Raw genomic sequence first — 14717 nt, 5'->3', positions numbered from 1 at the left:
TTTCTGACACAATGTAATTTTGGTATATGAGTTTATCACAAGCAGACCGCATATAACTCTAATTAGAAATAGGAGACACAAGTGTGATAAGTGTGTATGGCTGTAATTAGAAATAAGAGTAGTGTTTTCTTTGACTACAAGACTTATTTTAATTCTCACTGGAGATTAACTCACGCACTGCTATCTTAGCATGCATTTATACATTTATATAATCTGTCTCATATTACAGGAACAATTTTTATAATATGAAGCTTTAGGACTGATGTATACATTTGTCTTTTTAAGAGCACTTCCGGGCAACCAGCATGGTATGTCGATGATATATTTCAACTTGGAAACTGGCGTTACAGTTATAAAAGAAGATATGCAAAACGTAAATCAATATTTTGCTGTTTGTTTTGTTTTGTTTTTTTTTAATTAACAAAACTTGTCTCAATAAAACCTCAATAACAGTTACAATTATTATAAAAATGTACAAAAGTAATGATTAAGTTTAAGCATCATGTTAAGGTTTTATGTATATTTTATATTATAATTATACTGCATATTGATTCAGATAATGAGAGATAATGACAATATTGATGACTTTGAGATGCCAACAAACGGAAACGGACTGGTTGTATTTTATCTCAACAGGGTAAGTATTATTGAATAATATTTATCTAATAAATGACTCGCTTACTGTAGATCTGCTTTTCAATTGTTTGATTTTTTTTAATTCCGTTGTATTAAATTTCTTATCTTGGCCTTTTTTGCTTGTGTGTGACACCTACCCCTTGGGAATTGGAGTTTGCTACTTGCCTTCTCTTAAATAAATGCATGACCTCTCTGACAGAATTTTTGTTAAAGTGATATACAGTACAGTATTATATGTGACCTTTTATTCAATAATTTTACACTATATGTTTACAGCTGACATCACATAGAAATGACTTTTTGTTTCGACTTGAGGATAATTTTGAAGGCGACAAACAGTCACGACAACCTGTATCGGTGGATGTGTTTGACTACTATGATCCAGGTAGAATTTTTTAAGTTCTCGGAAATGACTTTTTGTAAAAATTGCATTTTTTTGTGTCTAGCAGCGCAAGCCTTTGGTATAACTTTGGTATAACTTTATGAAATTGGTCTTTGTGACCCAGTGCTTAAGGTCATTTACTTTAAATTACTTGCCGTCGCCACTGTGGCTTTCAATTCAACCAGGGACTTCATGTTATTTCTTGTGAGGAAACAATAGATTAAACCAATACTTTATGGTGTTCTTCTGTAAATCTTTCTGTCATAATTATGTTACAAAAGAAAAATAAGTAAGTTATTAAGAATTATTTTGTTAAGTTATTGTTCATTTACAGATCTGGGAAACAGAACTGTGTCACATCCTTTTATAATACATGCCCCCATCTTTGCTTGAGATAGGTTTAATTGTTGTTGTTATAAGTATTAATATTGCTTTTTCTATTTCAGGTTATTGATTATAAGAAGAATTACATGTTGATTTTAAAAAGTACATGTTATTATGACACGCATTTCCCGCTTTATCTTTTCTTTGTTTCTAGTAAAAGTATAAATGTATATCAAAAATGTATTGAAGCCACTTTTGAACCCGATCCAGAAAGAACGTTCCACAAGTTTAACGGTTAACGCAGTTGATATTTTTTTATCATTCGTCTGTTCTTTAAAACATTTATATATAATATTTTATTGTATGTACTTAAGATTCTATAATATGCACCATTATTGCGGGAATAGGAAAGATAAGAGAGGGATAAAGCAATTTCAGCTGGGTCCAAACCGTCAAGCTTGTGTACACGTCTGGTCTATTTTGAGTCCAAATATCGTTATTAAAAATTATTCTTACTATAAAATATCATATCTTTTCAAACAAAGATGGCGGCATCTGCTACAAAATAAAGGATACGACAAATTTCTTATTACCAATCCTGGTTAATAGACCAATGATTGTACATTTTCGAGTAGACACGTGTCCTTCTCTTTCAGTTTATTTGGGAAGATGTTTCTGTGGGGTTAAATATGTAAAATGAACGACATTTGATCCATTGGCAGTCTATAAACGGGCTTTATCATGTTATAAGCAATATACCTTTCCAAGTTGCAAAGAAAAAAGATAACATGAGTTTTCTTTTTCATATACGATTCTTTAACACATAAATCATTTTCTTAATAATTTTAACACTGTACAATTTATTCAACATGTGATTAAAGTATAGGCTTGTAAGTAAGTTTTCTTAATATTTCAAAGCACTGTTTTTGGCTTTAAGTAAGAAAACTGTTTTGCTCTTTTTAAAAAGAATATTTTCGAATATAGATCTTTTTTACAAAACGATATGTCCATAGAAACGGAATTACTATTCCGCGCATACGCATTCTGCAAAGGGTAAAAAAGCAATAACGAAATAATATTTTTTATCACTATTCAACATTAACTTCATACAAAAATAACAAATGCAATGGGGAATTTAAGTAATTAAGGTATTAGGACCCTAATGGGCACTATCAGGAACTAAAAAATTGACATCATAAGTCAGATGTATACCTTAAAGTACACCTGTATGCAAAATTTAAACAAAGTTTACCGTACGGAAAACAAGTTATGACCACTTTTCTGAACTCAAGCTAGGATGTTATGAGGGCCCTTTTTTAGAAAGTAGGAACCTTTAAATAATCTGCAATAACATTCTTATGAAAAATGTTTTCCCATTAATTTTTGGTAAGAAACAAATAGTACCATTCAGCTAACAATCCAAATAAGCAAAATTATGGTTTCTACTTAAAATTTATGAAATCTGTTCAAAAATGTTACCCTACCCCACCCATTTTTACCACGTGTCTGACCATTTTTCTACATAGGGAGCCTAATTTAAAAAATACTTAAAATTTACCCAAATGAGTGCCTGTTTTCAAAGTTTCCCTAAATTTTTAAAAAAGTATATTGGTTGATCTTGTAAAATATGAAATACTTTTACCGTCTTGTTTTGATTATATTACACTTTGAAAATATCAGGTACCATATTTATTACTAGATTTAGCATAATTTAGCCAATAAATACCTATATCAATTAAAAAATCAAAATTAAACACTTTTTTCTTTCCAAATGGGACATAAGAGATACATAAATAATGTTAAAAGAAAAAAAAGAAAGAAAAAAAAAAGTTGACCCTTCTGGGGATTGAACCCATGGCCCTCATTTTCAATGTAGTTAACAGTAGTTCTAACCTATTTGAATACTCTTCAAAGCGGAGGTAATGCATTAGGGTGCTAATACCTTAACTTGAACATTTCTGCATTTACACAATCAATGTCCTTCAAATTTGCAAATTCCCTGAAATATGTATATTCGATTCTGACCTTCTTATACAAGCATTAAAATTTAACCATTTCGTGCATTTAAGTGTGCCTAAAAAAACGTAATTTCAAGTTACTAAGTATGTCACCCGAAAAAAGGGTTATTTGGGCATGACTTAAAACGCTTAGTACGGAAAAGGTGATTTGATATAATAACTGATATTGTTAACAGATTTAGGAAAATATGAGGGACAACAATTCAATTATCCAAATGCATTTGAAAAGTTTTCTGTTTAAAGAATTAAAAGACGACTGTTTCATCAGTAATTTAAATTGAAAAACCAGGGTGTTTATAACAGAATATTATAACCCGTGTATTATATTATATTACAAAATCTGTACATGTACCGTGCACTTCCTTCGATCATGAGAATTGGCAAGATGGTAAGTGTCAAACAGGTGACATGTGGCCGGTTTACAATATTATTCAGTCGCAACGTTTTAGTACCAAAGCATAATTAATACCATAAAATTATGATAATCGTTAATTAGATAATTTTTACATATACCTATCGTACCGATTTTTGGATTTCATTTTGTTAAATATCAATTGGAAATCATGCGGCGTGCAATTACCTAGACTTCGCAAATGCGTTTATTCGCTACTCATCTATAGGGAGATTTAGATCTGCCCCTGTTCGTCCGTCCGTTTGTTCGTTCGTCCGTCCATTCAACTGTTGTGTCGCAGGTAGCTCTAAAAGTGTTTGAGCTAGAGTCAACAAAAATTACATAAATGTTGATCAGTATGTGGAGTTGTGCTCTTTTGGTTTCGCATTGGATTTTATTAAGTTTTGTTAGGGTTATTGAATTAGTAAAAATTGGCAATTTTTAATTTGTGTTGTGCGTAGCTCAAAAAGTATTTGATCTGGAGTCATGGAACTTTACAGAAATGTTGATCAACAATTACAGTTGTACACATGGGTTTTTGCCTGTGGACTAATTCAGTTTTATTAAAGTAATTGCAAGTGACTTAGTAAAATTTTCAACTTCTGTCGCATCTAGCCGAAAAATAGTTGGCCTAGAGTCATGCAACTTTACAGAAATGTTGGTCGGCCTTTGCTGCTGTGTACATGTGGGTGTATTCCTAATAAAATTTTGTAAAATAAGTGCCCTTCACAAAAAAGCTTCAAAATGTTGTTTCATGTGTAGAATCAACAAATTTATTATAAATATTGATCAGCATGTCTGGGTTGTGCATGTGGAATAATACAGTTAAGTTAGTCATATAGCCCATGACTTAGTACAGATTTGCAATTTTCAAATTGTGTGATGCGTAGCTAAAAAAAGTATTTGACCTTTAGTCATGAAAGTTTACAGGACTGATGGTCAGCATGTGTGGTTGTGCATCTACTGCTGGGGAAATATAGTATGTCAGCATCAGAAAAAAATGTTGTTTTCTTGCCACTACCACTTACGGGTAGGGGGATTCATGTAGAATTTCTTGTTGTCTGTCCCACTGTCATATTGACCTGCTGTATGTCAGTAGATAGTGGAGTGTAGGGGCCACCTGTTCTATGAACACATTTCTAGTTAAATCGGAGAAAGAATTAAATCAGGTTAACTGAAACCTACAAACATATTTATGAACATGCATTGTCACGAGCTTTGATCTATCAGAATGATAATTAACGTCGATTTCATATGTTAAATTATTCCTTTAGTTGTTTTACATGAAATAATTCAATAACAATTAATTATAAGTAGACTTTTTTTACTGATAAATAGATAAATTTTTCATTGTTACAACAATTATCTGAATGAAATTAAAGCCTAATGTGGTATAATATAACAATGTAACTTTAACTTTTAGCTAAATATCTAAATTATTATTATTATCTGTTGAAGATAAATATTGTCGCAAGATATATGGAACCGGTCCCAGCAAAGGTGTCGCCATTGATTACAAATGTGACTCAAAGAACGAACAGTGTAGATGTCTTAAAAGTAAGTAAACTCGTGTATTTGTTCTATTTAGTTGTAAAACTTGAAAAAAGACCCGAATCATGCAAAGTGTATATTTGATGCCAAAATATACTAGAAATTAAAGAAATTACCAAAGCTAGAAAAAGGCCTTAAATTGCTAATCGCTCCTTGAGAGCAAATAATAGTTTTTCTATGCATCTTTGTTTTTTTTCTTTAGCTAGTGTAGGTATTTCATTTCAGGAGCCAGTTTAAAAAACGACTGGAAAGTACTTTAAATGCGTTGTATTGAACGTAAAAAGGAAAACTCAAATCAAAACAGGCGCCAAACATGTTACGACTTCGGTACGATAAGTCCCTATTTGCAATTGTAAAATAACCTTCCCATTCACCAAACCTTGCCCCAAGTGACTAGTTTCTCTCCGAAATTTAAAAAAGATCCCCGCTGGATGTATACATCATACCAGACATACATGTTCCTCTGCATTTCTAGTCGAGGGAATGACAAAAGCAAAAGTCCATTTACACAATATGGAATTCTTTTCGAACACACCTCATATACTGAAAAATGGAATGCTTTTGGATAAACCTGTGAATCTGACGCCACTAGAAGTTCACTGATTACACACTTTTAAAATTCAGTGCAATTAACTGGCAGTTCGTTACCCGACTGATGTCAGCTTATTTATTGATTTGTTTGTTGCTAAATTTGAAATGCACTAACTGTACTCTACATTGACAATTTTTCAAAATCATAGATTAAATGTGAGTGAATATTTGTCCATAAATCTATTTATTAAATCAAATAATACTAAATCAAAGAAGCATTTGCTATAGTTTAGTTTTATATTATCAGCGCCATTCAGGTGAGAGAATTTGAGTATCTTTTATATTGTTAAAGGTGCCTGCTCAGTCTCAGTTGATAATGAGATTTTGAACATGATGAGGAAAGGTCGAAAACCAGCTGTCAAGTTGCTACAGTATACTTGTAACCCGAATAAAGCAAACTTTGGTTTGTATAGATATAGTTATAAACTTACAAAATGGGAATTTGATTCGCGATTATTTTTAATTCATCTCCGAGTGAGTAAGCTTTCTGCCATCAAAGTACTGACCACAAATACGGCTTCCATTAAAGCTAGTGCGAATCGAGCAACTGAGACCATTGCCCTTGCACAAAGAAGATCAGACATTGTATTCTTGTAAACTTGCATGCTTAAAATACAACACCGAATGAAACTAAAAGCTTCATAAACTGTCATATAGATAAAATGTTTATTGATATGAATTGGTCTACTAGTTCATCAGCCTCACATAGGCTATACTATCTGAATTGATACATTTGTTCATACTGGGTTATATATGTAATTAAAATAGTAAATGTATTATTATAATAAAAAATGAATGATTATAATAACAATAATATGCCTACATTTGTATTAGCGTTCATACAATTATATATATGCCAACTGATAATGCTAATGATAAGCGTTGGCCTTACTAGTTTATCCACATGCCATTTGTTATTATGTATTCATATATAAGTATTGAGCCATTTACTTATGATATACTATAACGATGTATAAAATGAGATATGCGTTTATAAATAGTAATTGTAAAAGTTATAAAGACTTCTGGAATGTTATATGATCCAGTATAAACATTCTGGGTTATACAGCAAACAGTATAGGTCCATATGTCAAATAAAATGTATTAATAACGAATCTATGAACTACAATAACATGATACTATGTACCAGAACAAATTTATAATACTCTTGCAATTTCCTGTTAAAAGTAAATAATAAATTTGCATCAGCGGTTTATATGATTTATATTAACCTCATGATTATAAAATGAAAATGGACGTTTCAAATATAATGTCCTATATACTTGCAATAAGTGTAATACTGGTCAGACAATGGTAATTCCATGTTATACAATTCTTTAAAGGTTTTGTGATACATGTCTAAAACTTTTGAAGATGAATTGAAGATAATACTTTTATACATACATTTTACAGCCGATATCGTCAAAGTTAAAGATGTATGGGACGATCCTAATTCCAAAAATATTAGAGCATTAACTGAAGTTACCGCTGGCATACATCCAGGTTAGTAAGCAATCATTTACTCTTTTGCCCTTATGTTCCAATAAAGAAATACTATGTAATAAATTGTTTTATCACATAAACCGCAGCGCAGAAGTGTAATAAAGCTATTGAAAAAACGGTATTACACTAGTGTAATAACACTGTGACGTGACTTCATTTGCGCTATATATAAACATAGCGTTATTTAAAGCGCGTTACACTAAAGGCCTATCATTGAAAAATTACTTATTTTACAGTTTACTGTTATTTTATATATGTGATAAATAGAATATTATTTTCGTGTAGATTCAATATTAAATTTATTGAACTCGTTGAATAAAACAACATATATGATTTTATTCAACTCGTTCAATAAATTTAGTATTAAACTACACTCATTCAAAATCTTCTATTTATCACACTACCGTGCAGCTTTTAAGACTCTGTAAAAATGGTATTGCACGGCCGTGCATATAATAAATTTGACATGACGTCATTTTCGTTATATAAACATAGCGTTAAGAAGCGTTTATTGTTAGCGTAATACTACAGGCGCGTCAATGACAAAAGGGTCTGTTTCAATTCCGACAAACTTAAGTTTTGGTATGTGATAAATAGAATATTAAATTCGTGAAAGTTTAATACTAAATTCATTGAATTCGCTGAATGAACTCCAGGGGCTCGCATAATATATTTTTATTCAACTCGTCCTATAAATTCAGTATTCAACTTACACTCATTCAATATCCTCAATATTGTATATAAATATAAAAGAGAAAGAAAATTAGAATTTTCACGCATTTGCATTCTTTGTATTGTTTAAAACTTTTAAACCAATCTTAGTAACAATTTTAACAATCTATTTTTTTAAGATCATGTAAAAAGTTCTAGCAATCTTTGCCACTTTTTTTAACAATGTCTCTCACTTTCCAGTATGTAAAATTATATTAACAGGTCGTCTGTATTTAAGTTTGGTAACAACAATATTTTGCTACATCTTATAAAACTCATTACATTTTACAAATTAGCATAAATCTGGAAACATGTTATTTTACGACGTTTTTAGTGTCTTCGGAAAAAAAACACGTCACAGTGTTTATTTCCTTTGCAGAGTAAATTTTCTATTACTTAAAAATATCGGAACATAATAACCATAGAAAGTAACACCGTCTCACGTGTCAAAAATGCACGCAGTTGTATTTTGTCGATATTTAAATGCGTCAACATGCACTATTACGGAAGTAACGACAGAGCGATGTAGTTCGGTATGGAACACGAATTGCATGTTCAGTAAATACGTAACAATTATGGCACATATGTACAAACGGAAGTCAACATGACAACAAACGGCTAGAAAAAACAGCGACTAGGCATACTCGCGTCCATTATATATCAATGACATGACAAAATCATTTCAAAAGATGTTAATATGCTATTTTGATTGTTTGGTTTATTTTTTTCACGCAGGGTCCGTTGAACATAAGCAAGGCGACGAACTTGTGCTTTACTGGAAATCAAGTTGTCCGTTTCCAAAGTTAGAGAAAGGTAAACAGTACCTTGTCATCGCAAAAGACGGATTTAGAGCACAAAATGCAGCTGGGGACGACGAGTAAGTTGAAATTAGTTTATAAGATAGCAAAAGTAGTTTAAAATGAAAGTTGTATATACTATCTGTTAATACATGTCCAATTTGTATACATTATGTGTTCGTAGTAGTTCGACAGCTCTCGTCACTTTCCGACAAATGTTATTGTAAGACACAAATAAGAGAGACGTATGTTGTTATGCCCCCCCCCCCGGCATATAGTAACTGAGCTGTTCCTTCGTCTGTCCGTATGAGATTAACCTAAAACGGCAATTTGTTGTTTTCTTAAGTTCAATCTGTACCAATGGCTTTATAATTTACATACTTACCATTACAAAGTACATGGTTTGAGCAAGTTACATAACTATGGCTTCCATTTTTCCAAGTTATTGCCCTTTTTAACGCTTGAAAATTGGATATGGTTAACCTAAACCGTCAAGTTGGATATATCTTAAGCTGTGCCTATACTAATGGCTTCATAATTTCCACGCTTACTTTGAAAATAAGTCTTGCATAATGGTAAACATATTCCGGCAAGTTGATTTATCTTAAATTTCTCTTAATATCTTCAATTATTTTATGATGTCTTTCATATTTAGAAGATTGATACCTTCAATAGTCCTCTATTTTTTTTTGGCGAGTCAGGGGTCACTTGGGTTATGGTCAAGGTCATTTGTTTAAAAAAATAAATTTTAACATGTTTGCAGATACAGCCTTTATTTTTAAGTTGGTGTATTTCGTGTTTAATAGAGACATGCCTAGGGAGGTCCTTTTCTTTTGGGTTCGGTTAGGGTCATTTTGGTCAAGGTCAAGGTTACCAATGTCAAAAATGGATGTTAACACTTTTACAGGTGTAACCATATTCTATTGGCAGATGTCTTTTATATATGGTAGGAACATAAAATTAAGAAATCTTCTTCCTTTGCAGGGAGTTAGGGGTCAGTTGGGTCAAAGTCGCGAGTGCTAAAATGTACATTTGTGCCCATACAGCCTTTATCTATTGACAGATGTCGTTCAGATTTGGTATTAGTAGAAAGATAACTTGCAAAAAAATCTTCCTTTAGAATGAGTTGGGGTCAGTTAGGTCGAAGTCAACAGTGCTTAAATTGACTTTTACATTTTTGCCCATACAGCCTTTTTTTCATTGAAAGGTGTCTTTCATATTTGGTAGGGAGATAACTCGCTCAAAATGCTCTATCTAAATTGAGTAAGGGTCAGTTGTGTCAAGGTCACCAGTGCCAAAAAATAGATTTTTACACTTTTGCCTATACAGCTTTTATTGATTTACAGCTGTCTTTAATATTTGGTAAGAAAGATAACACATACTTCTTCCATTTGATTGAGTTAAGGGTCAGTGGGTCAAAGACATGGGTATCAATAATAGATTTCCTCAAATTTGCTTATACAGCCCCGAATCATGGACAGATGTTTTTCTCGTATTTGGTTCGAAGATATATTGAATGGTCTTCTTTTGAATTTAGTTAAGGGGTCATTGGGTCAAGATCAGGAGTGCCAAATATAGATTGCTACACATTTGTTTAAACAGCCTTTATTTAAAGTTTGGATGTTTTTCATATTTGGAAGAAACATACCTTAGATGTTTCAGTGTTGGGAGTCACAAGGTCATGGTCACTTGTGCTAATCATAGGTTAGGCTTTTTACACTTTTTTACTTCTGTTGTTTTTTTTTACAAATACCGCATATTTACAAGGAACATACCTTAGATTGTCCTTAAAATTTGGATGTTTTTCATTTTTGGAAGAAACATACCTTAGATGTTTCAGTGTTGGGAGTCACAAGGTCATGGTCACTTGTGTTTATCATAGATTAGGCTTTTTACACTTTTTAACTTTTGTATTTTTTACAAATACCGCATATTTACAAGGAACATACCTTACATTGTCCTTAGAGTTTAGATGGAGTTTAGAGGTCAATGGGCTCAAAGTCAATGTCTTGCATTTATATATATATTTGATGAAATTTGATTGGTAAGTTTAGTTTATTTTCATTTTCATCACAAGTCATAGCAACGACTTGCCAACCAATATTTTTTCACAATTAAAACATGACATGTCAAGTTATATAACTTGGTTTACAGTTTTGTTCCCAATTTTCCTGTGCACAACTGAGTGAATAAGTAAACATCTTTTAAAAACTTTACTGACAAAAATCTGAGAAGGGGGCATTTGTGTTTCACAAACACGCTTTTTTGTCCTTTGAAATTTAACAGTTGTAAATGTTCGGGCTATCTTAGGTTCTTCCCCACAATTTATTTGGCAATATCAAACGAACCAATATTATCAAATAACATAGGGAAATAAAACAGTCGTAAAAACACCACAGCAGCGATTGATTGTGAATAATCAGGACATAGCTCAGACATTTTAATAATCTCAAAATCTTCCCAACGTATAAATTGGACCGTAGCTAGTTCGACACATATCATTTGTATCGTACTCTAGAAACATCTACAAATGTTGAATTTTTACCACGAAGTGTGACTTAAAGATTTTGAATGTACCTCCTTCTTCATTGTAGAATAGATATAACACTGACAAATTTATCATTTTTATTGTAGGTATTTGTATTCCGCTATGGGTTCCACCTTATTAATCGAATCAAAAGGAAAGATAAAACTTGTTATAAATGCTTATAGAAGGTGGATGGAAAGGAAAGGGTGTTTAAATAAATAAAGCGTTATAAGTCGACTCTCTGTTAGTAAATGACAAAAATGATGAACTGTTTTTATAATTCTAATAGTGTATCCTATGGTAGATATAAACATGTACATTGCAGAAGATTCTCAAATAAATATTATTGAGAATTGTAGGACATTTTTATCCTTTATTATTAGCCATATATCATGCTCATTTTCCACCATCGTTGATTGTCATTACAGGAAAGCCGGATAACTAACCAGTGATTACCTATTCCTCCGCAAAGGACAATACAATTCCTTTATTTTCTCAACACATGCACAGTAAATACATGACAACATGAGGTAAATAGATATAAATCGGATCAGCAATCCCTCATTAGTCGCCGGTAGAAACCGGCGACTATATTTGTAACAGTTTAATATTATAGCTATGGTAGGAGAAGGCCTTAAAATCTGAATATAAAAGCAAATCAAAAAAATATTATTACTGAACAATTAAGGACCACAATTATTTTTTATAATCTTAGAAATTCAAAAATAATGTAAGGTTGCTAAATGAAATGAAATACAAAAAATGTATACAAATATTGACATCTTAAAAAGCAACATTACAATTTTCATAAAATGAATTAATAACGTATCCCTATGGACCTGTCGTTGAATTTAGGGATACTTTTTACTTTTTTTTAAGTGTCAAGCGTTGCTTTTTTATGATTGATAAATCATGAATGATATTTGAAATGACACTTTTAAAATTATTTGAATGTTTATATCTTATGAGACCTATTATATTTCATTATTTTATCTAAATATAAACAGATTCTCCCTGTTCTTTTGTAAGAGTCACGTGGCTACACGTTGTATGTTATTGTTATAAAATCTATTAATAGTAACAGATTGCTGATAAGACATACAATTAACTTGTGAATAGTTGGCAAAAGGTATGGCGGCTGAATAGATGCAAATGTATAAAAAATTACAAAGTTATCTTTCATTAATCAGTTTCATATTTTATATCATTAAAAAGGTCTGTATACTCATAATTTACACATTAAAGAATAAGTATTCAAAAACCTTTTCATTTTTTCTTGTAAAGGGTTTAACTTGGCCCTTACTGTCAACATTCAATGGTTTAGTTTAGGTTGAACATCACAAAATAGATTTATGCTAAAGAGGCACATTTATTGAATCGTCGTCTTTTCTGGTCCTTCGGGATCATTGATGCCAACACTATAAAGTGTTGAGAATTGAGTACCGCTCAAGCCGGTGCTATGGGGCGTGAGGGATGTTGCACTTATTCATTATCCCTCATGTACAGACTCAATCAAACCGAGTCTGCAATTCTTATGTTATTTTGTTGTGATTAATGCTTCCGAGGGATCACTTTATTTCCAGAATTTCGTTATATTTCATCGCGCAGGTTACCAAAACGGTATGACGGTAGTGATCCGGAATCGTATTAGATACCTAATAAAGAAAACTAATAAAATATGTTTTTGTAAATATTTTATCGAACGAACTGAAAGGCAATTAAACGTTAACTATATCGTAAATAACGACAGGAATATTGATTTCAACTAAATAATTTATTTTTTCGATAGCGCATGAATTTTTTTATGCAGATACCACTTTTACGGTAGAATTGCATTGTTTCATGCAATAATTAAAACATATATATTTTCAAATATTCGATGACCGTTAATTATTTGGCGGTAATTATCGGATTCAATACGAAGTATACAATACGGATTTCGATGTCTGGTATAACGGTATATGTATAAGGTAGAATTGCAAGTAGAATTACAAAAATATTACACACCTTACAAAATTAATTAAAATTATGAAATAAAAAAATGCTAGAAATGAAACACGATTTATCAACTTATGTTTCATATATTTAAAAGAAATAATAAAAAAATAGTTTTATGAAAACTGCAAAAGGGATTTTCAAAGATTCGAACTTAGCCTACTAGGTCACAACTTCGTCATACTTACCACCACTAGGCCATCGAGCAATATTAATTGATTTAATATCGAGATCTTTACTATCAATAAAATCTTTAGCATTATTCATAATAAGTTACGTAAACTAACGAAACACCTCCCGAAATTTAATGAGTCTCGGGTCAATATTGCCAGACAATACTTGCTTATCTAATAATCATAGCAGTTCCTTGACAATATTGCTAAGCAAGTTTGCTTCATATATGATGTTTTATTGTGAATAAACAGTTATTCAACATATTGCTCCTCTTTTCTTTATACTTGAACCATTAATTAAACTGACATTTCCTTATATTCATGATAATACAATCATTTTCTATCCGGCGACTTGATGCTTTAGCATCAAAATCTCTACTTGTATATCCACGTGAGAAGCAATGAAATTCGATTCAATAATTGATTATTTCTAGAAAATAGTAAAATAAGATATACTCGAAACATAATGTATGAATTTCGAAAAAATAGTGTACTGAAATTTCCGTTTGTGATAAGTCCCGTTTTTTACCACTGAAAACAACTATGGTGCAGCCTGTGGCAACTTACTTTGACTTTAACATCTGTATATACACACTCCTTTCATACATGAATTGGAAACAATATTAGGACTAACTCTTATAATTTCAACATCTTGACAAGACCCAACCTTTTGATTAAATTTCTGTATAAGGTCATGGAATGTGAGTTTGACATTTCTCTTGCACCAAAAACAAAACCATTGAGTTGATAAAACAAAAGTAAAACAGTTACTTTTCCTCAGTTATCCAGTGCAGAACCATTGGGATGGCAACCGGCCTTGCAACTGACTGGTCACTGTATCTTATTCTGGCCCCTTTAGATGCTGGGTAATAACCTTTTTAAAACATTTACGTGCATGTTTTATTTGTATTTGTATATAAATGATTGTACACAGTTAGCGGCAGAGCGAACTTTTGATGAGGCTGGGAAAGATGATATGAAACTGGTAAAGTTCAACATATAGTTCAACATATAACAAGGTGTGAGAGTAATTAAGTACATAATTATATATATAGATATGATGTGTGACAGGATGATTACATGACTGTACACGGTGATTGGCCAAACCATAATTATAT

The 14717-nt window shown here is 31.6% G+C and overlaps 1 protein-coding gene across 1 annotated transcript in view; it reads left to right on the top strand.

Moving 5' to 3' along the window:
• The window catches only part of LOC132738303 (venom factor-like), a 97197-nt gene extending 85408 nt beyond the window's left edge, over window positions 1-11789 (top strand). The window contains exons 34-41 of the mRNA XM_060725780.1: window positions 286-373; window positions 557-637; window positions 913-1021; window positions 5210-5308; window positions 6186-6296; window positions 7307-7396; window positions 8843-8984; window positions 11539-11789. Of these exons, the coding sequence (XP_060581763.1) occupies window positions 286-373; window positions 557-637; window positions 913-1021; window positions 5210-5308; window positions 6186-6296; window positions 7307-7396; window positions 8843-8984; window positions 11539-11653 (835 nt within the window). The 3' untranslated portion in view covers window positions 11654-11789. The remainder of the gene's footprint in view (window positions 1-285; window positions 374-556; window positions 638-912; window positions 1022-5209; window positions 5309-6185; window positions 6297-7306; window positions 7397-8842; window positions 8985-11538) is intronic.
• Window positions 11790-14717: the final 2928 nt, after the last annotated feature.

Source organism: Ruditapes philippinarum, unplaced genomic scaffold (genome assembly GCF_026571515.1).
Source record: "Ruditapes philippinarum isolate M1 unplaced genomic scaffold, ASM2657151v2 ctg4256_1_1_1_1, whole genome shotgun sequence".
Lineage (NCBI taxonomy): Eukaryota > Metazoa > Mollusca > Bivalvia > Venerida > Veneridae > Ruditapes > Ruditapes philippinarum.
Note: the sequence above shows the minus strand (reverse complement) of the source record. Positions and strands in the feature narration are given on the sequence as shown.